Source organism: Marmota flaviventris, chromosome 16 (assembly GCF_047511675.1).
Source record: "Marmota flaviventris isolate mMarFla1 chromosome 16, mMarFla1.hap1, whole genome shotgun sequence".
NCBI classification, from domain to species: domain Eukaryota; kingdom Metazoa; phylum Chordata; class Mammalia; order Rodentia; family Sciuridae; genus Marmota; species Marmota flaviventris.
In genome coordinates, this window is record NC_092513.1 from 7,971,336 (window position 1) to 7,996,137 (window position 24,802).

The window sequence follows — 24,802 nt, forward strand, 5'->3', positions numbered from 1 at the left end:
GAACTTTGTTTTTAACCAAGGGCAAAAATTTTCAATATCCTTTCTTCTGGCTTTTCGAGAATGTACAGTACATTGTTATCTATAGTCACCCAAGTGTGCAATGGTGACACCAGACTTCTTGCTCCTGACTGTAACTCAGCAACCATTGATCAATGTTTTAAAACTTGATTTGGAAGAGCTCTATATTATTTTCCTAGGACAGCCAGAACAAATTATCACAAACTGGATAGTTTAAGGCAACAAAGATCTAGCTGCTCACAGTTCTGTAGATGGAGCCCTAAGTCAGTGTCAGTGTCCGTGTCTCCTGGAGGCTGAAGGGAGTCTGCTGCTGGCTCCCTCCCAGCTCCTGGTGGCCTTGGCAACACTCCGGTTCCCTGGTTCCAGCTCCATCTTTCCATTCTCTGCCTCCCTCTCCACAAACCTTTTTCCAGGTCCCCTCTGTATATGTCTGTATCCCCAAGTCTCCCTCTTTTCTCATAAATACAACAGTAGAGTTGACTTTGGTGCAGTCCCATCTCATCTTTACTTGATTAGATGTGCACGGGGGCCCATTTCAGAATAAGGTCACCTGTATGACAGGCGCTGGGGTTAGGACTTGAATATACAATTTTTGGGAGTAAACTCATCAATTCACTGCAAATTCTTTTTATGCTACTGTTCTGTTTTGTGCTAGCAGAGCACTATGCATTTTTAAGTTATCTTCTGATCTGTTTGTAGAGAATCTTTTGTTTTTACCAATGGACGGAAATGTACAGGGCAAGTTGACAAAAAAAATTTTAAACAGTTCAGTATTAAAGCCTATTGCACTACTGAATATTATGTGCACTGTTTTCTAAAAAGTTCAAAAATATTACATTTTCTTATTAGTTCATTAAGATGGATGGAGCTTTAATAAACATACTCAATATTTTCTAAGTCCTTATCAGCCTTTAAATGAAAGACATTTTTTTTCTGCAAAAAAAATATTCAAAACTCTTTTCTGCTTCAAAGATTTCAAAAAGTCTGGCACCCAATTATAGAAGGCTTGATTTCTCAGGAAAAAACCACAATTCTGTATACAATAGTAGCATATGGTATTGTATGGAATGGCACATCAAAGGTATTATACTTCATGTCAATCATAAAAATAAAGCATAAGTGCATTTTCTTAATGTATAAAATAAGAACTGAGGAAAACAATGTTTCCCCATTAGCCATTTTCAAACTAACACTGTGTGCTTATCATCCATAAAACTTAAAAAACATTTTCTAGACTCTTGCACAATAGTAGTCCTAAAATCACTTTCTGAGTTTGGCTGCCTATGGCAAAATCTTGGCTTGCCTATTGACAGGTCACAAGGGTCAGGGAAGGCTTCCCTGTGGGAAGGGCAGCTTGGTGGCTGTGCTGGGACCGCAGAGTCAGGAGGTGACAGCTTCCTTTAGTATCCAGAGTACAGAAGCAGGCACACCAACTAGACAGGCTGAAACATGAAAAACAAACCACTGGAGTTTGGGACAGAAAGGAGATTTTCAGGATATGTACTAGACTTTACTCTCAAGCTGCTAATTTCTAAAGCACTTTAGTCTTTAGTTGGAGAGTAAACCAGGATGCATTGATAGTTTAGGTACTACACTTGTTCGAAATTGTTCATCAGCCTCTGTATTTTCTTCTCACAGCAAATTAGTTCTCTCTTCTTTATAATATCCTAACCCCCTCTCAGCGATGGTGTATCAGCCATACTTGTTCTTAGGTGGAATCAACTCACCTCAGTAGTGATTTTGGTGCTGGGTAGGGGCTCCTGTCCACTGAACCTACCCATTTTACAGACATCCTAGACAATCAGGAAAAACCTTGTAGCACACTTTGCTCAAATCAGCTCTGTCTCTGATTTATTTCTCATCACAACCAGAGAGAACCATGCCCAAATTTTACCAAAATGATTTAAATTTTGCATGAGAAGGAGCAACAGAAAGTTGGTGTTTTTCTCTAATGCGAGTCTGTGAAGAGCATCATCACAGATTCAAAGTCTCGGCCCTTGTTGCTGCTACATGCATGACACTTTCTCTGCGGAGTTAGCTTCAGAATCCCAACACATTTTGGATCACATAAGCCCACTACATTCTGTTTTTAATAAATTCTTCCACATCTCTTAGCCGAGTAGCTAAGAAGCAGATGGTCATAAACCAGCATTTCTATTCCATGATGGCTGAGTCAGCTAGAAATAGAAGTTGCTCCAACTTTGTCCAAGTTGTCTTTTGTACTGAATAGTCAGTAAGCCAAAATGTCCCCCATTACCCCCAAAGTAATGGACTGCTCATAAAAGCACTGGACTGATGTCACTGGAAACGGAAGTCTCATGTTTACCCCAAACCCTGCGACTCTGGGAAGGAGCACTGAGGATTTTTCTAATGTCACATTCTAATCTGGCCTTTTACGTGCAATAAAATCAACTTCCTCCTTTGTCCTAGATATCTACAAGCCTTTATTTTGTATTATAATTTTGTGTTATACATACTAAATTTTCAATAGCTTGACATATTTGACTATGCAACTGGTTTAACATAATGAAACTCTATTGTTCTATCACCTAACTTTTTGTTAAGCCAGTTCTATTATTAAAAACATAAAAACTTTCTGTGATCTGGGGTGAGTACCTGAAATACAGAGGCTTTACAGAAGGGACCCTTGCCCTATTCTGCTTTTATGCAGACAGTAAGTCTTTCTAAAATTAAGCATTCTACACAGTTCAAGAGGGAAGATCTTAAGAGTTCTTGACACACGCACAAAGGAAAAGAAGAAGAAAAAAGAAAATGATAACTATGTGAGGTGACATGGGTCACAGGGATGATGATTTTATAATGTAATATACCCCAAAGCATCATACTGTGGAACTTAAATACAGGTAAATTTCACTTGTCAACAATCCCTTAATAAAGCTTAGAAATGCTAATCAACAGGAAGGCAGAGTTGCATGCCTATCAACTTTATTCTGAATCTGTGCATTTGGGGCAGCAATCTTTTCTAGATGATGTAAAGCATGAGAAGCAGAAAACTAAAGAGAATCTTCGGAAAAAATGTTTCTAAGAAAAAAAGGAATAATAAGTTAAGATAATAACACATCTTACTGAATATTGTAAATCATCTTAGGGAAAAGGTGTCATTCACTGAGCGTGGAAACTGGCAGAGCAGAGGTGTCTGGGGCAGAGTGGGTGAGGCCCAGAGTCAGGGTGCAGTGGGTTCTGGAACAAAGTCTCCATGCAAGATGAGGAAGCAGGAAGCAGGAGACACTGGTGCCCCAAATGGAAGGACGTGGAAATTGGAAGGATAAAGAGTGGGGCTGAGGCTTGGGAGGCAGGGACCGCAGACCACCCAAGGCTTCCATGTTGGGAGAAGACCAGGACATACACAGGCAGAGCCTCCACCCTCATAAAACATTCACAGGCCACTCAGGCACGCACTGAGGGTTAGTTTTCTTGTTGTTTGGTATTATTAGTTTCTTTTTACTACGTCTGAACTATACCAAAGATGCTCTCACATAACTTTCTAATCCTTTTTTTGTTTTTACAACTTGAAAATACATCATAGATAACCTCATAATAAGACATATCTAATTTGTTTAAAGTTGATTGATAGAATTGCAGATTCATATAAATAGAGCATACTAATACAGAGATTGAGATAGCCTGGGTACGCTTTGACCAGTCCTCCTCCCTGCACCCTGCCCATGGTAGTATTTTGTAACATTGTAGTATCATGTCACAACCACTGTATTTCCATTGAGAGTTGACCAGTCTTATTCAAATTTCCCCAGTTCTATGTGTGTGTGTGTGTGTGTGTAAATTCTATATAATCTATATAATTGGCGGGTTTGTGTTTGTACTGCCACAATCAAAGTACTGCATTACTCAGATTCCAGGTCACATTACCATTTTACCATGATACACCTCTCCCATCCCCATGCCTCCAACCCCACTCTTAACCTGTCTCAATTACCAATATGTTCTCCATTTCTAAAATTGTCATTTCACAGATATTAAACAAAAGGAGTTACATGATACTAGACTTTTGCGATCAGCTTTTTATTTTCACTTAGTATAATACCCTCAAGATTTATCCAAATTGCTGTATGTATTAATAGTTATTCCCCCTGTGGAGTATTCTATGGCATGATGTACACTGACTTTGGAAGGACTTGGCTTTAGGCTCTTTGAATAAATCTGCTGTGAACATTCACATACAGGTTGTATATGTATGTGTGCATTTTCATTTTTTTTCCCTAGAATAAATGCCCAAGAGTGCAATTACTGGCTTCAGTGGTCATTGCATGCTTAATTTTATGAGTCTGCCAAACACTTTGTTTTTTCAGAGTGACTGCAATGTTTTGAATTCCCACAGCAGTGCACAGCAAATCTGGTTTCTCTGTGCCTCAAGAATTCCATGGTTCAGCTCTGTTTTTTCTTCTTACATTTGCCTATGGTATAGATATACTACTATGAACTTCCTGGAGGTTTAGTTTGTATTTATTGGTACTAACTTAAGTTTTGTACACATGTGTTCACATATGTTCACATATGAGTGATTTCATACAAATAGAATAAATTACATGCTTGGTCTTTTATTTTTTGTTTATATTATTTTGTTTCTTTCCCTCTTTTATTTGCATTTTTCCCCAACAATCTTTTTCATACAGCTCATCATCATGTTCCCTCACCCTGGTAAAATTGCTAAAACTCTCTCTCTCTCTGTTTTCTTTATAATATGGGAGTATCCCACATACACTTTCCCGTAGTTGCTGTTATGGTTTGGAGATGAGGTGTCCCCCAAAAGTTCATGAGTGAGACAATGCAATAATTTTCAGGAGTGGAATGATTAGGTTGTGAGATGTGTAAACTAATCAGTGGATTAATCCACTGATATGGATTAACTGGGTGGCTACTGTAGGCAGGTAGGTTGTGGCTGGAGGAAGCAGGGCAGTGGGGGATACATTTTGTCCTTGCTGGGTGGAGCTCTCTCTTTTTACTTCCTGCTTGCCATGTCCTGAGCTGATTCTTCCATCACGCCCTTCTGTCATGGTGTTCTGCCTCACCTTGGACCCAGAGCTGTGGAGTCCTCAGACCATGAAACGACCCTCTGAAACCATGGGCCGAAATGAACTTTTCCACCTCTAAGTTGTTCTTGTCAAGTCTTTTGGTCATGGTGACAAAAATGCTAACTAAAACAGTTGCTTTGCATGTAAAACTATTTCTAATGATCACATATTTCTTGATAAGGATATACCATTGTTTATTCAACTATTCACTCTATAGGTACTTATTTCCATTTTTCCATTATACATTGTGTACTTAAACCCACATCCTTATGTGCTGGCATGTATGTTAATGTGAGATATTGTCCCAAAGAGCCTTAATAAATCAAGTGTGTGTGTGTGTACACTATATATACATATATGTATATATATGTGTGTATATATATATATATATATATATATATATATATATATACTAAAATACATATACATACACTAAAATATATATATAAATATATAAATACTAAATATATAAGACTAAATATATAAATAAATACACTAAATATATATACTGATATATAATATATATAACATATAATATATAATATAATATGTATAATACATTATATATAATATTATATATATAGTTGCCATTTTCCCTGAAAAAATAAATAATGCAATTCATACTCCATCTAGCCATATGAGAACACACTCTTCTCTGCATCTTCTTTGGAAATAAGTGTGAGGACTCTGTTCCCTACTGTCCTGAAGCAGCTGGTTTGATGGAATAATGGAATGGACTTTTGGAAGATGCAGTTCCAGGGCCAGCTAGATGGCAATACAGCGAGGCCTGGGGCAAGGTCCTCCAGAAGTGTCTACCCTCTACGTCAGCATCCACTATATGGTACTGTCTCTCCCATTGCAAGAATTCATGGGTCCAGGAACAAAGGGGTGGAGACAGGGATGGTACCACTCCGTACCACCCCTAGTGACCCACTAGGAAAGCTTTTGCTTCCTGTTCCTGTAACCTTATGCTCTGCTGGCCTAGACATCTTAGATCCAGAGAGAAGAATGCTTCTTCTGGGGGGTACAACAAAGATTTCACTAAACTGGAAGTTAAGACTCCTCCTCGCCACTTTGTGCTCCTTGTACCTCTGAGTCAACAGGCTAAGAAGGGAGTTATGGTACTGGCAGGGGGTGACTGATCCAGATTACAGGCAGGTTACAAAATCATCTTTGTCTCCAAGGGTTTGTGTTCAAGAACCCTTTTGTGATGATGCTAATCGAAATTTCTTCATCAGTGGCATTCCAGATAAGCTGTTTGCTCACTTGCACTTGATGAGGTGAAGATTCAATTACTATTGATTGTAATATCCAATTTTCTTTAGTAAACTTAAATCCTTTAAAATGCATTGCATTTTAATTATACTTAATCTAGTTCATTGATATATATTTTATGTCAGTTCCACATTAATTTTTTTAAAAAATATTTCTTATTTTGATATAGCACCAGAGGTAAAGCATTACTGCATAGATAATATGGATGTTCTATGCCCATTTTCTCTCTTACATTTATTATGTTATTAACACCTTACTTTTGCTATGTGCATTTGCTAACGTTGATGAAACAATGTTGGTATATTCTTATTAATTAGTGGTCCTAATTGATAATTTATTAAGGTCTCCTCACTCTGCACTGAGTGTCCTCAGTTTTGTCCCGTTGCCCCATTTTCTGTTTCTGGGTCTCATTTAGGATGCCACTTTCGTTTTCTCCTCATGACTCCTTTTGCTCCTCTTGGCTGTGACAGTTTCTCCGACTTTCATATTTTGTCAACCTTCAAGGTTTTGAAGAGTACTGGTCAGGCACCTTGTAGAATGCCCCTCAGTTTGTATTTGTGTGATGTTTTTCTCACGATTACACTGATTTGTGGGTTGCTGGGAGGAAGGTGATGAGGTAAAGTGCCGGTGCTGATGTGGACCTTGACCATGGCTGAGGTGGTCTCTGACAGCTTCCCTACGGTCTAGCTCTTCTCTCCCACCCACCCCTTTCTACGCTCTTTCCTTTGGAAGGAAGTCGCTTGGGCAGCTCACAGTCACAAAGTGGGGAGTCGTGCATCCCTCCAGAGGGCAGGGCCTCTGCATGAATTATTTGGAATTTTCCTATGGGACATTTGTCTATCTGCTCCCATTTATTTACTTATTCAGTCAATTACTTATATAAGCATGGACTCATGCTCCAATTCCTGTTATTAGAAACCAAGATCTGGATGCTATGTATATTCAAAAATTTTATTATACATTCTTGATCTTTATACCTTTCTATAAATTGTTCAAATGCACTTGCTAACTTGACCCAGGGAGGAGTGGGTTTCATCTGTGCTGAGCTGTAGGTAAAGATACAATGCTCAGACCGCAGCACCAGGACTGGAGGTGTTGGTGCCACCTGCTGCAATGACACTTACTCTCTGGAGACCCAGGTGCTCTGTGATGTGGAGTTCAACGACATTCTTCCAGTCACACTTGAGAATTCCAAACACTACACGTTGAAGTTGAGGCCGAGTCCTGCTGACCTTGAGTTATGTGCACAGGAGTTTCTTATTTACCAACATCAATGTCTAATGGAAGTGAACGTTTCTAGTCTGGGTTCTTGGGATGATGAAAATAATACGTCTTCACTGAAATTACTTTAAGTGTCAGAATGGAAGTAAGAGCCTGTTTTTATTTGATGCACTGGTAGATACCTTGTGGCCCATAAAGGGGAGGACATTCGGGTGACACCTGGAAAAATGCCATGGAGCAGCAGGGGTATGTATTCAGGAGGAGATGGTGTGTGTGTGTGTGTGTGTGTGTGTGTGTGTGTGTACATTCTCCCTAACTTTATAGAAAATAAAAAATTAAAAGAGGGCAGTTTCCACGTTAATCTCAAACTTGTTTTTTTTTTTTTAAAGTGACAGGAAGTTAGGTAAAGAATGGATTATAGCTGTTTAAATCAGAAAAGCCATCTGTGTAAATGTAAAATTGCATTAAATAATGTTTCTACTGTAATCTCAGTAAAAAATCACAACATAAAAGGCAATCTATTGAATTATTAAGTAACTAAATAAACACAAATTAGACCAGGGTCTCTCTAAAGAATATCTAAATAAAATTGTTACTTAAAAATATAATTAAATATCATTATTTCCAAAAATAACAGACTCCAGTTGCACTTATACATGCAGAACATTGCTCATTACAATTTCAAAAAATGTCAAACAATAGTGAAAAATAACAATTGAAGTAATGAAAATCATTTTTATCATGTTTTTGAAAACTAATTTTCTGGCTGTTATTAATTTAATAAGAGACATTAATATTATATATTTAAGAGCTCAGAAAAAATTGAAGTGACTAGGCTGTTTTAAGACAGTGAACAAGAAGGTAAAAATATTTTGGGATAACAATATATCAATAAGGCTGAGACAGGTACTGTTACAAGACGGGGATTTATAGTACCAATCACAGACATTTCTGTACCTCCGAAAAGTCTGTTTTGAAGGATGAGATATGATCAGATGGCAAATGAAGAAGGACTGATGAATAAAGCCATCCAAGGAAAGAAGGGCACTTTGACGCATTCCAGGTCAGGCCAGGAAGACTAAGGTCAGCTCAGATGAGGGGTGTGAGCAGTCTCAGTCACACACAGTGACATCAGCAGCTTTAGAATAATATGACTTAGCATTAATTAGACCGACCTATCACTTTCTATAAGCCAGACACTTCATTTTTCCTTTAAAAAATTAAGAATCTTCTCCCAAAGGCTACATAACCATTTTAAATTCACATATTTCGAGCCCTTCATATTTTTGGTAACATGCATTATAAAGCAAACACATTGTTTCTTTGAGCAAAATCTTTGAAAAGCATTGTCAACTCAGACATGACGCAGGGCCTCCAACGTGAAGGATATTGCAAGTTCAAATTAAAAAGTTCTGCATCTCACCACTGTCAGAGTGCTTTATGAACCGGCACGTTGAAATTCAATCTGAAATGTATTTATTTGCGGTACCAAGAACCGGTGAAAGTAGCACACTGCCCAAATTCTGTTCTGCAATGTTTGGGGAGTTAGGCTGAGTTTGCCAGGCTTTTGTACAGTGGCATTATTATTGCCCTACAAAATACCTGCAGCTACTTTCTGCAAAAACCTGGGTACTAATCACATGCTCACTCACTCAATATCGCCTTGGTATGGTTTACTTAATTCTCAAAGCTTGAAAGAAAACTGCCAGAGTTCTCAGACCACCTGGGAGCAGGCACAGAGAGTACCCAAAACATCTGGAGAAATCAGTATGTTGAACTTGCGACTAACATCCTCCACTGCCCTCTCATTACAATGAGCCATCCAATTCAGACACCGCATCTTCATCTGCCTGGGTCATTGTCTCAGAAGCCGCTCAATTTCCTCAAGTTGTAGATGGGCCTGAAATTGCTTACCTGACTCACAGGCAAATGTCTTTGACGTTTCGTCATGAAAGATAATTGCCACTGCATGCTTCTTTGTCTCTCGAGGCAGTCTGGTTATATTTTTGATGTTGTGTAGTTCAGTTACCTTGAAAGAAAAAAAATATTTTTAACTTAGTGTTCTGAATACATTCTATACTGGAGAGCTAAACACAAGGATCAGGTATCACTGCCTCACACCACTTCCCAGGGGATTATTGTGCTGATTTTTAATTAACTATAGTCAAAAACAATAAGGAAGAAACACAATGTCTTCCATTGGGCACTCAATTTTGGTCACAGTTCATATTGTTTGCTGCATTTTGAAATAGTCTAAAAACTATGTAGAATAGCTTCATGGACTCAATGTTTTCAGTAAAGTGGCACCCCCAGGAGACCATAGCAGCTGTGGTACACAAGCATTCTCATTAAGATCTATTAAATATTGACTACATTCAGTATTTCCTCTGTCTCCTAAGTCCCACGATGATAGCACTATAGCCATGGGACACCTGACACATGTCCATCAGTGAGGTGGCTCCAAAATTTTGAGTAACTAACCTTCAACAATGGATCTGCTTATCAGGAAAACGAAGTGTTTGTGGACCCATGAATCGCTTCTCTCACCAAGGTCCACTTGGGATTTATGAACCTAGGTTAATGATGTTTTATTCATTGGGGCTGGGGATGTGGCTCAAGCGGTAACGCACTCGCCTGGCATGCGTGGGGCGCTGGGTTCGATCCTCAGCACCACATAAAATAAAGACGTTGTGTCCACTGAAAACTGAAAAATAAAAAGAAAAAAATTCTCTCTCTCTCTCCTCTCTATCTCTCTCTCTTTAAAAAAATGATGTTTTATTCATTTAGAAATGAATAAAGAATGCATTTATCATTTTTACTTCTTGAATTTTTATAGGTACATGTTCTGCTACAAGTTAAGATTCTTTTATTTTTCCTCACAAGCAATACAAATGGCCAATTTCTCTGCAACACAACATTGTAATAATTACATTTGGGTTAATTTTTTCTAAATTATCTTGCAACATGCTGAATTTTTAAAAAAATTTTAACTTAAAAGGTTTCCTGTTCCTGGATCAGTGTTGTTAGCAAAAAGTAGGCAGAATTAACTAACATAATAATACCCATTAATATTTTTTATGACATCTTATGGTGTCATATATATGATCCTGTGGGAACCTATAGTAAATTATCTTTTGACTATGCTTTAATTTCTTCTCTCAAAATATGGAATTTTCAACATTGCTTTTGAATGTTATTTTCCTGATTAATATTTTGATAAGCATAGAACTAAGTAAACAATAAGTCTTAACTTTTTGACCATCTATCTGCACACATACACACACACACACACAACATTTATATGTATACTCATCTCCCAGTATTTGTGGGGAATTTGTTCCAGCCTCCCCACTCCTGTTGATTCCAAAATCAAGGAATACAAAAATCCCTCATATAAAATTGCATATTATTTGCACATAACCTACATAGATTCTCCCATATAACTTAATTAAGCTTCAGATTACTTATAGCTAATGTGATGTTTGAATGGTACACACATAATTATCATATCATTTAGGGAATAGCAACAGGAAAAATCTGTGCATATTTAGTACAAACACAATTTTCCAAATAGTTTTGATCCATGGTCTGATTTCAAGAGGTGAGGAACCTGTGGATATGGGAAGTTGACTGTGTGTGAGAGTATATGTACATAGCTATGTTATATATGTTTGAAGACACAAATGTACATATGTGTAGATTTATATATAGTACTTTATCATCAATAGCATCTAATCTATAAGAATTTAGTTAGCACTTATAACTGTATTTAACATTACAGGATGTGAATTAGACAGAAAAACACCGATAATAAAAGTCACAGGCAAGAAAGAACAAATTGAAGCATTAGTATGTATGGAAATGGGCACATGCTATCTTGTTTATAACATTATCCCAAAAAGAAGATCAGGAGAAGGACTTTGAAATTGCAGAAAGTCAGTTTTTATTTGTTTTATGTAATCTATAATTCTATTTTTTTTATAATTATTGAGTTTTTGTCTCATTTGATAATCACAAGTCTGTTTGCAAAAAAAAGTTTATTCTCTGTAATGTTTTCAACTTAAGTCTGTCAAATACTAAAAAAAAGAATGCTAAATTTCCTATGAAATGTTGTGTTTTCATCAATTTATCAATGTATTTCCACTGAATAATTCTCATAGTAATGGTACTCAATATTTTGTAAATGCAATAGCTAAGATATTTAACTTGCTGCAGTGCATTCCTTTCTTGTCATTGCAAACCTTCACATATAAAGTAATAAATCACACACACTAGCACATGCATGCACATACACCAACATTACACTGGCTAGGAATTTCAGAGGCCTGCACTGGAGCTCCTGCTGTACTTGATTCCATTATGCATTAACCCCATGTGAAAACATAAAATGAAAAGAAATATTTTTTAAGCCCGTTGATTCCATAATGTGAATTCAACTTTCATTTCAGGATTCTGGTCAAAATGGCTGGCATCATTGCTTTTGCAGAACACTTAGAGACAAGGTTTGCATTTGGGTATGGATGATTATTACAACTATGAATATAAGATCATCTGTTAGCACCAGTGTGTGCCAGGTCTCTGCATGACCCGATCTGGAGGAACTTCAGAACAAGATTTTGGCCCCAAGTGGAAGAGCTGATATGTTTAGTAATTTTTTTTTTTCTACTGTGTTTAGAATAGACACATCACTACCCCTAGAAATGACCCCTGCTGGTAGTTAGAATATTCAGGATTTTGAGCTTTCTCTTTACATTAGACCCAATATATATTTTTCTCACAATTTTCCCAAAACCCTGAAGAGTTGATATTAGCATGGATATTTGTTACAGATAAGAAAGCTGGTGACAGCCCCATCCTTGGTCAACTTAAGAAGACCTGTAGCCAGTGCTGACCCCGCCTGCTTGATTTCTTGAGTAGTTGGGTCTCTGCAGTGGATCCAATGTGAGAATTCTCTTTGACAAGGGTAGCAGTTTTGACTTGCTTGAGCAATGATCAATGCTTTCACTGTATCATGCAAACTTTAACTGCACATGAGGGTTACTCCTGAAGAGAAAATACACATTTCCACTCAGAATTTCCAATGCTCCGCTATACTCACAATTATTAAGTAGTGTTCTAAGTAATGGGAAATGTACAGATGTATTTCACGTATTTAAAAACTTTTGATCTTCATTTTGGAAGCTGGTACCTCTGATATCAATCAGGATACGATAGTATTGAAGTAGTTAAAATGAACAATTCATGACCCCAAATTTCACTCATATCATATAATACATTATATTCAAAGAAAAATTATGTGCTACCATTTTAGGAGCTTATTGTTACTTGTCACCTATTTTTCCAAAATCTTTAGTGACCTGGATTTGTGACCTCATTCAGGGTTGCTGTTGAAGCATCTGGAGCAGCCCTCTTGCTGTGTCACATTGGACTTCTGTCACATACCTCAAAATTAGTTTTAATCTACACCTTATTTATATTTGTTTCTCTCTTGTAACAATCTCTTCTAAGAATATCATGTGAAATTCTGAAGTTTCTGAAGATTAATACACTGGAGAGAAAGACAAAGTCTAACTTTTGAATGTCTAAATGATTAAATAATTGATTCAAGTAATATTAATGCCAAATTTTACTCCAACATAGTATATTGAAGTAATATTTAAAAGTCAGACAATATTGTCAAATGATAATCTTACCTGAACAAAGTAGAGTCTCAAAACAATGAGGATTTCATGTTGCTTTGGAACGCAAAAGTGATAGACTTTATATAAAGTTATATATTATATAAAATATCTTGCAGTGGCAAACAATATCATGAAACCATTTATAATCTTGCCCAGGGGCCTTTTCCAAATATTTTTATTCAATGATATCAGAGTTTATTAGAGTAAGTATTGTGGATTTTGCATTTTTTGTGGTCTCATATCAAATATCAACAGCATAAACTGATGGACAGGCGGGGAAAACCTGGCAGGCACCAGGGGTTCAGGGTCCTCTACCTTCAGCCTCAGGCGCCCTGACAGAGGCGCCCCAAGTGCTTGCTCGCCTGTGGAACTCACTCACACTGAGCATGCTCATGGCCTCTCCAGGCAGATGCTACGTCTCTGGTTTCCAGAATCATGTGGGTTTTAGTTGTCGATCAACAGTGTGATGCTGTCACCTCTTCAATTTAATAAATCTCAGGAAAAAAATCTAAGTTTTGAAAAGTTGTCAAACTCAAGTATATAGATGCAAGTTTCTCAAATTATATTTTCACCTGAAAACTGAATTTTTACATTTTTCAATGAACATGGTGAATTGTTTTCTTGACATGGGCTTGCTCAGTTCTTTTTTCATGGATGCGTTAAATTACACAGGACAGTGGCCCCCATGAAGCCATCATCACATGCACTTTACAATTTGCTCAGTCTCCTTCCCAGCACTTTCTCTCTCCCTCCCCTCCACACCCCCCCCTCACTGGGTTCACTCTGTGGTCCCCCCTCTATGGTTATTTTAATTAGTGCATTATAACTGCACACATGAGTGGATTCCTTCATAATGGTATCCAGTATTGCACATAGACATGGCATAATTTGGAAATTACACTCCCCAGAACTTCCCCTCGCACTCCCCTCCTCCCTCCTTTTTAATCCTCTGCTTAGTTTAGAGTGAGAAAATATCCCACAAAAGTCTCAAGGATGAGTGGCATAGTTTGCTGTCAGTCAGTGACTTTTTCAGTCAATGGAAGTTCTGTCTGTTTCTCTTTTGAAGAAGCAGCTATTGTGCTGGACCCCCACAGCACACCTTGCTCCTTCCTGAGATGACTGCAGTCCCGTGCTCTGAGTTCTTGCTATTCTGGTAAATACAATATTTAAGAGCCACTTTGTGGTCCAGGTAGAATAAAATTAATATTTTTATTAAGTAAAGTTTTTGTTTGTTTTTACTTATGTAGGCAGCTGCCTGTCAAAGATTCAGTGACGCTATTGTCACTCAGCACTGCTGCCTTGACTAGTTCCGTGTACAACTGCTTTCGCAGCTAGACAGGGGGAGCAAGAGCAAGCCTGCCATGGCAGGGCGGTTCTTCAGGGCCACGCTGAGCTCCACGGCTCTGCACAGTGCCCTCCTGGGCCCAGGGCTCTCTTTCGGTCACAGCCTTGTCGGTTCTGCTCCTACAACATTCTCTACTCACGCCTTCCTCTCCACAGCCTCATGACTCACTCCAGCCCTCGCTCCCTGTCCTCATGCCCACAGCCGCCCCACTCCCCAGGACCTTGTCACACTGCTCCCAGCTATCTTCCTCACTGACACACAGCCACTCCCCTCAAAGACTCACGGCCATGCGCTCATGCCTCAGAACTGAAGGTCTCACTCTTCAGCAAGAACTGGAGGACTTCCAACCATCCAGTTCCTGCCTGTACATCTGAGCTCATCTGCTTCCACGTCAGCCCTTACTGCAAGACACCGTCCAACCACAGACAGAACCTCCCAGTGTTCCTGAATAAAAAGCTCACCACTTAGTGGTTATGGAGGCTTTCGTACCATAATCTGTTTGGGACACCCTGTGCCTCCATCTTCCTGTCAAACTCACTCAGGCGGACAAGTGCTCCTGAGTGAGCCATGTGACATTAGTGACTTGTTCTTGTTTGGGCTCTTTCTCATGACCTTGGCAATTTGATCTGAGCTCAGATGTCCTCTTGGCTGATTACGCAATCTATCTGGGTTCTTGTATTAGGCTCAGTATGTCCAGATAGTTATTCTTTTAAGGCAGGATTTACTTATTTCTTCATTTATTTGGATATTTGACCATATGCTTTTCAAGGTAAAAAGCACTAGGCATTTGTAAACTGATTATTTCTTTCAAAACACGTGGAAGAAAAGATGATTTGTTCTCTGGGCTGTGTGCTCTGAGAGGGAGGGTGTACTTAGATATTTGGGAGTTATAAATAAATAGAGCACATGAGAGGGAGAAACTGTTTTTCTTATAGTTCAAAATGATTAAGTCTCTTGTTCTGCCATTACTGCTAGTTAACTAGGGGAAAATCACATGGGCTGAGGCAAATGGCAACTGGGCTCAAGTTTTCCAGAGTGCTCTTATTTGAACACTTAGCAACATTTAGCATAAATAAATTGAGATCCATTTTACAGTTTAAAAATCATGCCATTGATGTTCTGCATTTCCCCTTAGCCTAAGTACCAATTAAACTAAATGTTACTACTTAATGTAGATCTTACTATGGCAAAATTATATTTACACTATTTACTACACACATAAATAGGTGAGATGGCATCATTATTGAAATTATTATTAGTTTTAGAGTATCTCTAAACAATTTACTTCATGACAGTTGAGACCAAATTACCACCTATTTAAGTGCTCAATTTCTTTTTTAAACCTAATTATCTTTTGAAAAGTGAAAAGAAATGAACTTTTAGATTATTTTCAAGAGATTTAAATGAATGAGAACACAAATTGTACTCCTCTTTCTCATTAATCTTAGTAATAATTCTTATTAATTCTGGTATTTTACTAATATCCTATGGTTGTTTTAATTAAGAAAGGGGTTTTTTTTTTAGGATAAAATAGCACGTTTCAGGAGCAAGTTTAATAAAACTTTAATAGCATAGAGAATATTGATTTTTCAGTAAGAAAAGATGATAATTTTACTGATTTTTTTATTATTACAATTATTATCGCACTTAATACACACATGTCTCTCTATTCTTGATTGCTAAGCTTTCATAAGAATAAATATTTGTGTTATCTACTACAGAGTATGCTTCAATAGCTGGTGTTAAAATTTGCATAAAAATTTTATTATTGCTTCCTTTCAGTTAAATTTACATTGGTTTTCCAGTAGCAGCCTCATTATGTTTTCCCTTGTTGCTGATAAAAACGAACATGTGCTGTTGAAAAATCAATATAATTTATTCTTAAAGCAACCTGTGACAGAGCTCATGTCTCTGACACAGTCTTCCCGTGGGTCACTGTTTGACTATCTCAATGTGTTCATTATCAATAATTACAAGCTTAGTCTTTCATATCTTTGACAGATATAAAGCCTCTCCCATGTTAAGCCACAGAATGAAACGTATCATCTAGAAATGAATAATTATTGGTACAGTTATATTAGAGTTGGAGTTAGCTATAATTGGAGTTAGCTACTCACAAGTTTTGAACCTCAGAATTCAAGCAACCACAGATCAAAATTGTGTAAAAAATATAATTAGTGGGTACTGAACACACAAGGACTTCTTTGTTTGCCATCGTTTCCCAAATCATACAGCACAACCACGTTTACATAGCATTTCTGTTGTATTAGGTAAAGTCCTGTACAGGATGTGCGCAGGTTCACAATGTCACACTCTTTTACAGCAGAGCCTTCAGCATCCGCACAGTTTGTTACCTTCAGCAGAGCCAGTCCTCCACAGATGCTGAGGGACACCTGTGACGGTCACTGTTGGCTGCCTACTCAGCTTCCAGCTCCACATTGCTAGCAGGACCTGATATTGTTCATATGTCCACCCCTCCGTCATGCCTGGTGGGAATCTCTCAGACTCGGTATGGGTGGAACTCACTATTCACTAATGAATAGAAGTGTCCTGGTGAAAGCACTAGTGGCTCTTGACAAGTGCCTTCCTATGGTGGAGCTGTCCTGTCAGAATGTCATAAGTCAGAAATGCTCCAGCTGGCCTGCTCCTAGGCTGAGAAGTCCAGGCAGTTCCAAGGAAGGCAGAGTAGGGACTACACACATAAACAAGAAGTCCTTGATTTTAATTGTTGACAAGAGTGACTGGATCAAATAAGCCTGAGACCAGCTTCCTCCCTGAACATACTATAAATCATGACAGTCCACTTTTACTTGCAGCCAAAAGATTCTAATTGATAGAGCAAACTGAGAGCTGACCTTCCCTTGTTTTACAGATAGTAAAATGGGCTGTCCCAATTTGAGGGACTGTGACACAAAGTCATGGTCAGAAGGAGGACCATGTTCTCCACTTCTCAAACTAGTGCACTATCCATTTCTCCAAGAGCCTTTGCCCTGAATGCCATGAGTTGTATCAACAGCAAATAACAGCTTAATAAGAAATGACCAGAGGAAGGAAAATCAACTACAAAAAAGACCCAGGTTGTAAGGTGGAAGGAAGTCTGGGATAACCTCAGTACATTATTACTCCTACATTATATTGAGATTGTTCATTATAAAACAGAAAGATAATATATATTCAGGTCTGAGAAATGAATAAAATTAGTACATAGGAAAATGTGCACTAAGGGGATCTCTGGATAGGTAGAAACTTAGCATGTATAAGATGCTTCTCTGGGTATGCTACTGTTCTCACTTTGAGAGCTACAGCTTTACTACACAGATATTAATAGAAAACTATTCAGCTACTAGGACTTTACCTAGTGTAGTACACAATTAGGTCTCTTAATTATTGTTGTGGTTAAATAGTGGCCCTCAAAAAGATATGTCCAAGTCCCAAGTCTCAGAACCAATGACTGTGCCCTTATTTTGGAAAGGGATTTTCACAATGAAGTCCTGAATCTTGAGAGGAGATCACCCTGAATTTAGTGTGGGTCCTAAACCCAATGGCTAATGTCTTTATAAGAGAACAAGGGAGATTGGAGATAAGACCCAGTAGAAACAGAGCCCAGATGATCAAGGCAAAATCAGAAGTGATGCTGCCACAAACCAAGGAGCCCCTGAGCCCCTGCTGCTGGGCAGGCAGCATCCGTCCTCCCCTGAGGCTCGGGAGGGAGTGACTGTTGCCGACACTGTGATTTATGACTTCTGTTCTCCAAAACCGTGAGAGAATAAATTTACTTGGTGTTAAGCTACCAAGTTTGTGACAATTTGTTAGGCCAGCCCTAGGAAACTAATAGAGTCACACCACATTACTTGAAGATAAATAGCACAATTTATGTTATAAAGTTTCTATTCTTAAAGCAAAATGAAAGACAACATGAAAATTTTGTATATAGCCCTATTTACCTTATAATTTATTGAAAATTCAGGAGTATATCTCTATTTTGTGACACCTTAGGGCATTACATATATTTCTACTTTAATTTTGATTAATAAAAAAGTCCACACAGCTCTCCAAGGTGGTTACCCAGAGCCCGGGAAGATGATTGATTGACAGCCACACAGAAGGTGATGGTCCCACAGGCAACGCCTCCCTATTAATGAGCTCTGTCACAACTGGAGTCCCCAGGGAAAAGCAGGCATAAGGTGACAAAGCAGAGGTCTCTCTTTGGAAAATAAATCAACTAACATTTGAGGGGGTCACCAGGAAGGCTGATCTGGGACTGAGCTGGGGAGCTCTCTCAACCAGAGAGCTAGGCACTGGGGGGAGGAATCCTCCCACAGGAGAGGCCATCCAAAGCTGGGAGGGGAAGGTCTCGGTGGTGCTCCATGATCTTATCCTGGTTTTCTTCTTTGCCTTGTTATCCCCACAAAAAGCTTTTCTTGGTTGTTTTTGACACTTTAATAGGAGCAAAAAAGTTCCACTATAGAGGACTTGCCATCATCCTGCAATGTCAGGCCAAAGAGCACTGAAGAAGACCCTCTGGGGCACCGCCATCTCCTGTAGGGGAATCGAGGAGGCTCCAGGTACACCCTCTTGAAAGAGGTCAAGTATGTCATTGTAAAAACAAGAACAAAAGCAAAAGGAAAGGGATCAAGACAAGGAAGCATGGAAGGGAGGGGAGGAGGGAATCTCTCTTCCACGGTCTATTATCATAAACTTGATGATTCTCACAATGACTCTCAAGAAAATTCTTAGTCGATATTTTTGCAAGTCATCACGCTGGTTATAATTTTTGTATCTGTTTCTTGTTGGCATTTCTGGAATCGAAACACAGGAATGGGCACCTGTTGAGAAGCTCTGTGTTGACTGCAGACTTTTTGACATCTGGGAAGAACTATCATGAAGGATTGCTGACCTACCATGAAATAGCAGACAGAAGTGTTATAGAAACAAGATCAAGAACTGGTGGTGTGAAGCAAAACTGCCAACTCTCAAGATTCTTGCGGTAAAAATGATTCTTCAGCTGTTCAAAAAGACACACGGCTATAGTTAAATACAAACTTTGCTGACACACATGAACTTTAAAGGTGTCACAAGCTGAATTCCAAATGGAAAAAAGAATACAAAAATCCAGAGAAAATGCTTACAGGTTAAGACATTGTGTCTACCTTTGAATGGTGCCCAGGCTCACATCTTGGCTGCATAGACAATAATCAAACTTGATTCTTAATCAAGATAACATAGATGCTAAAAGTAGTGCAATGTGTCCCTAATCCCCAGCCCAAGTGGTTTTGGAAGCATATTGACTTTTGTCTGGTAAATTTTGTAGCAAATGGAAAATCCAAAGGACAAATTATAATGTGATTGCAGTGACAAAAGTCTTTGACAGTTCACAGGAGAGTTAAGTAATAAATTTATCCCTCTCATAAGAAAGAAATGGAGGTTTTTCAAAATATAATAGGGTCAAGCTATTTTATATTATTTTATTTTTAGACATATATCTGCTATCAACAGTAATCACAATAGAAATTTTTTCTAACATATTTGGAATATTTATGAAAATACACTTGATTAAAAAAGCCTTAGTAAACTCAAAAGAATAAAATTATAAAAATTACATTCTATGGCATTAACACAATATAATTAAAATTTATAATGTATACAATTAAATGTCCCATACATATAAGAGTATATAACATATTTCTAAATATGAGTTATAACATATGGTTTAAAAAGAAATTTCAAGTTAAGTGACAAAATATTTGGATTTTAATGAAAATAAAAGCAAAACATGTTAAAATTTGAGAGACGCTGATAAAATTTTGCATAAAGAAATATGTAGTCTTAAAATATTTTTCATGGGGGCTGGGATTGTGGCTCAGAGGAAGAGCGCTTGCCTTGCATGTGTGAGACACTGGGTTCGATCCACAGCACCACATAAAAATAAAATAAAGATATCATGTTCACCTAAATTAAAAAATAAATATTTAAAAATATTTTTCATGAGCAATAAGAGGAAAAAAAGATGAGGGCAAAGAACCCTGGCATTCAGACACAGAAATAAAACACCATGGAGCATTTCTGTAAAGACAAACTAATGAAGTCAGAAATCAATGAAATGAAGAAACTAGCATGAAATTTAACAAAACCAAGAGCTCCCTGTGAAAGAGTGAATAAAAGAGACCTCTGGCAAGCTAAGTGAGACAAAGGAAAAGTGAATCAAGGGTACAAAGAGGAAAATGGACAAGATATAAATATGAATAGAAAGATTGTAAATAACTGAATGCTAATATTTTTATAGTGCAGGCAAAAAAATGTATCTAGGAAAATATAAGACCTCAAAATTGTCAACAGAAAAAAAAAGAATACTTGAAAACTTCAATAAGACAGTGTGCTCATCAACCAAAAGCTCATTTATGGGGGATTTCATAATAGAATTTAACAAAATTTATAGTGACAGTGAATAATAATAGGTAGTCCCAGGAGTAAAAGTTTAGTCAAAAACTATGAATATGTTTCTCAAAATGGATAGATTAAGGGACAAATATCACTTGATTTCTTTCGAAGACTGAAATAATCATATTGTTGATAAAGTTCAACACCTTGTATGAGAAAACTATTTCTATATCAAGAATAGAAAATAATTTCCTTTAGTTAACAGGGTATATGCCAAAATTTATTCTAGTTCCTGCAGAAGCAGCAGACACCATCTATTTACTACTGGAGCCGTGGCTGGGATGCTATCAGAGCCTCCACAAAACATAGGTCCTGGGAACGAAGACCAGGAAAGGAAGGATATGCCATTATCTGTATTTTCAGATATTACGATCACTGACATAGAAACAGTCACTAGAAAAACTGTTAGAAACAACAAAAACACCTAGCAATATTATCAGATACACAGTTTGAAAAGTAACTTCTCAATGCCAGCCATTCTTAGTGAGAAAATGAAATATAAATGCATTCATAATAACAAGGGGAATTATGAGATGCCTAAGGATTTCCTTGAGGAGTATTTTAACCTTAAAAGAAGCAGAATAAAAGGTTCTTTGGTAAGTTGCTAAATAATTCTATAAAAGGAGAATTAACCAAATGTTTTGGGCTTTTGCCTTACTAAATGTTATATGCATAGTATGGTACCCTGGTGAAGTAAGCCAAATGGTGTGTTCGTGGTTCAAGAGCAACCAGTTTACATAATAGATAATTCAAAGGTGAACATTCTCTCTGTCTATGTATTAAATGCATGTCACCATAATGATGAAGAAGACTTAAGAAGACTTGTGAAAACTGGTTCTCTCTATATAAAAGAAAATTCTTAAATCAACATACAAATTTAGATACTACATAGATGGAAAGCAAAAATATTAAAGAAAAACTATAATGCTAAGTGAGAGATTGTGGGAGGGGGGCTAACCCCACCAGCAACAGAAGGGGCTTTGAAGAGTCTTCTTTAGGGCCAGATGACAAGTTAGTCCACCTGCTTCCCTGACTTCAGCCTGTGAAACCCAGAGACATGCTGGCCCAGGCTTTGGACTCACAGAGCTGCGAGTTCACAAGTGGGTACTGTTTGACCCAGTGCCTTTGTCGCAGTTGGTTACTCAGCAGTGGAAAACCAGACCTGTGCCCCAGAGATCCTCAGCATTTGAACTGCATAAAATATGTGAATCTTGGGGAGAGTGATGAGACTGATCAGATCAGTTTACTTGCAAGATGGAACTGGGATAAGACAGGGGAAAGGTCACTTTTTGGCCCACATCAGAGAGTTGGCGGACTCAGCTCAGAGACTAGAATATTGTGTAGGAGGACAATCTCTCTGAATCTTTCTGAAGCCATAAGATTAAAGGAGGATTCCAATCTTTTAAAAATCAGGTTGAATTTTAAACCTGTAGTGTACTTAGTATCTAAATATGATTAACTGCATTCAAAGAAATTAAAAAGGAGAACTTGGGAAAATAGTTTATTTTTATGCAAATAATTGCAATATCTCTGTGAGTTTGTGTGTGCATATCTGCCTGTCTCAATAAATAAATAAATAACCAACAAAGCCAAGCCAAATGCCTTGCTTCCCTCAGTGTTTTGTGGCAGGGATTTCTCTATTTCCTCTAGAGGTCAAATTATGTCTGATAATATTTCCAAGTTAAGTACAAAAAAAGGAGCATTTGCCATTAAAAGAAGTGATTGCACTGAGTCTCAAAGGCTGCAGTTCCCTAAATCAATGACCTATTTTCTAATCAATACAGTCCTTCAGTGGTGGCGCCTGGTCTACAAGATACAATTGTTCAATGGCCAATTAAAACTTTCCTATTGTTTATTTTAAAATAAGACTATTAGATTTAGAAAGCTTTAAAATACCATATCAATTTGAAATAAATATGAGGCATCAGTATTATTTATAAAATAAAGATGCAAGATAGATATTTATAGTGAAGTACAAAGTATTATTCACGAATAAGTTCTCAGTGCAGCATTTTCAAATTATAGGCTATAGATGAACAGGTGTTCATTACCTGGGCTATAATATATAACTTTCGGCTAATGGGGAAAAAAAAGTTTATTCTCAGGAACATGATGCTATAAGCGTTTCTCCATTACATCTGTCAGCTATTGCAGAGTTAGGCAGACTTTATAGATGGATCAAAAACAATTTTAAAGACCAAAAATGTACTGAGGATATTCTGAAATTAATTCAAGGCAGTGCATCTAAATCTTTGAAATGAATGTTAAAATGCTCCAGAAATGATGGAATTAATGTCAAAACAGAGTTGTGGTACTGAATATTCTTTCACATTGTCTGACTTACCACATAAAATGACTTTTGAAAATTATTTTACTTCATCCTCCAAATTTGTCTCAAAATTTATCAGAAGTCGGTATGAAATATTTCCCTGTTTTAAAAACTGCAAAATCTGAAGCAGAAGTGACTATTATAAACATATTGTCTTATATTTTACATGCAATTATTCTCTTGGTGTACAATTATTATTTAGAGATAGGAAAATATATTGTTTAAATTATACCAATTTTAAAATATAGTACCCTTGTAAATAGTTGTCTTGAAAATGACATGAAAGTAAATAATGTTAAAAAGTGTAATAAATATAGTATTTTTTTCTCATAAAAGACAATATTTATTTACATGGGCTAAACCCAGCTCCTAGCAATCATACAGGTATTTTCTAAGAGTCCGATTCTCATCTTTTGTAAAGTGATAGTTTTTTTTTTTTTTTAAACCTGCTTACTGGATGGTCTATTTTCCAAGGCATCCTTAATCCACATGGACTGTTCCTTCTTGGAGATACATTGGATTTGGGAAAGTTTTATTTGGCCTCAATCCTGATATTAAACAGATCAAGTTTACCTCTGAACGTTCACTGTTGCCTTGAGGTCACCCTTTGCTGACACCCTCCACCCTGAGGTCTTGACTCCTGGCTTCCCCTGCTGGTGGCTGACTTTAGAGACACTGTATGCAGAAGGCACAGCATGCTGTGGGCACTTCCTTCCTTTTCTCATCCTACATAAACGCAGCTTTTCCTGTTTCATTTCTTTGTGTTTCCTGAGCAACTAGCATGGGATAACAGGATTCAAACACGTGACAGGATGAAATAAACAATAAAGGATCGTGGGGCTAAGGAAGACCATCCCAAGCTCATGCGTTGGCTGGAGGGTGTTTATGTTCACGAAAATGGAACTTCTTCACATGGCGAAATGAACAAATGGAGAAGATGCTTTCATCCAAATAAATACCAGTCATTCCCAGAACTGCACTGTGGGAACTTCCAGCAGGTATCTCAAGAGACACCAACTTTGGAACATTCTTCCCATCATATCAAGGGTGCACCCACCAAGCATTGAGCCATTATTCAGAGGCTCAATGAGAGTGTTCGACAGAACATTCTGCACAGACATTGTGTCTGCACACACTAGGGATGTTTGGCTTTTAAAGGTATGTTGCAAAGATGGCCATTTTTCACCAGGACACCCTCGGCATTTATTTCCTGGGCTCTCTCGGATGTTTGTCTTAAATGAAGATGGGTACTGCTAGCACCAAAGAGGAGTGAAGCAGACAAAATCAAAGGAGGCTGTCAGTGTCAGGTTACAGAGGATTTCCACGTGAGACTGGTCCCGATTGGAGCTTCACTCTCCTGGCGTGGCCCCTGAAGCTGCACATTATTCTGTCTTCATTCATCCTTTTCAGGGATTTTATTCATCTTTTCCTCCCTATAGACAGT

At 37.7% G+C, this 24,802-nt stretch overlaps 1 protein-coding gene across 1 annotated transcript in view; it reads right to left on the reverse strand.

Moving 5' to 3' along the window:
• Positions 1 to 24,802, reverse strand: part of Dok6 (docking protein 6) — a 382,726-nt gene that overhangs the window by 202,027 nt on the left and 155,897 nt on the right. The window contains exon 3 of the mRNA XM_027935339.2: positions 9,480 to 9,594. Coding sequence (XP_027791140.1) covers positions 9,480 to 9,594 — 115 coding nt within the window. The remainder of the gene's footprint in view (positions 1 to 9,479; positions 9,595 to 24,802) is intronic.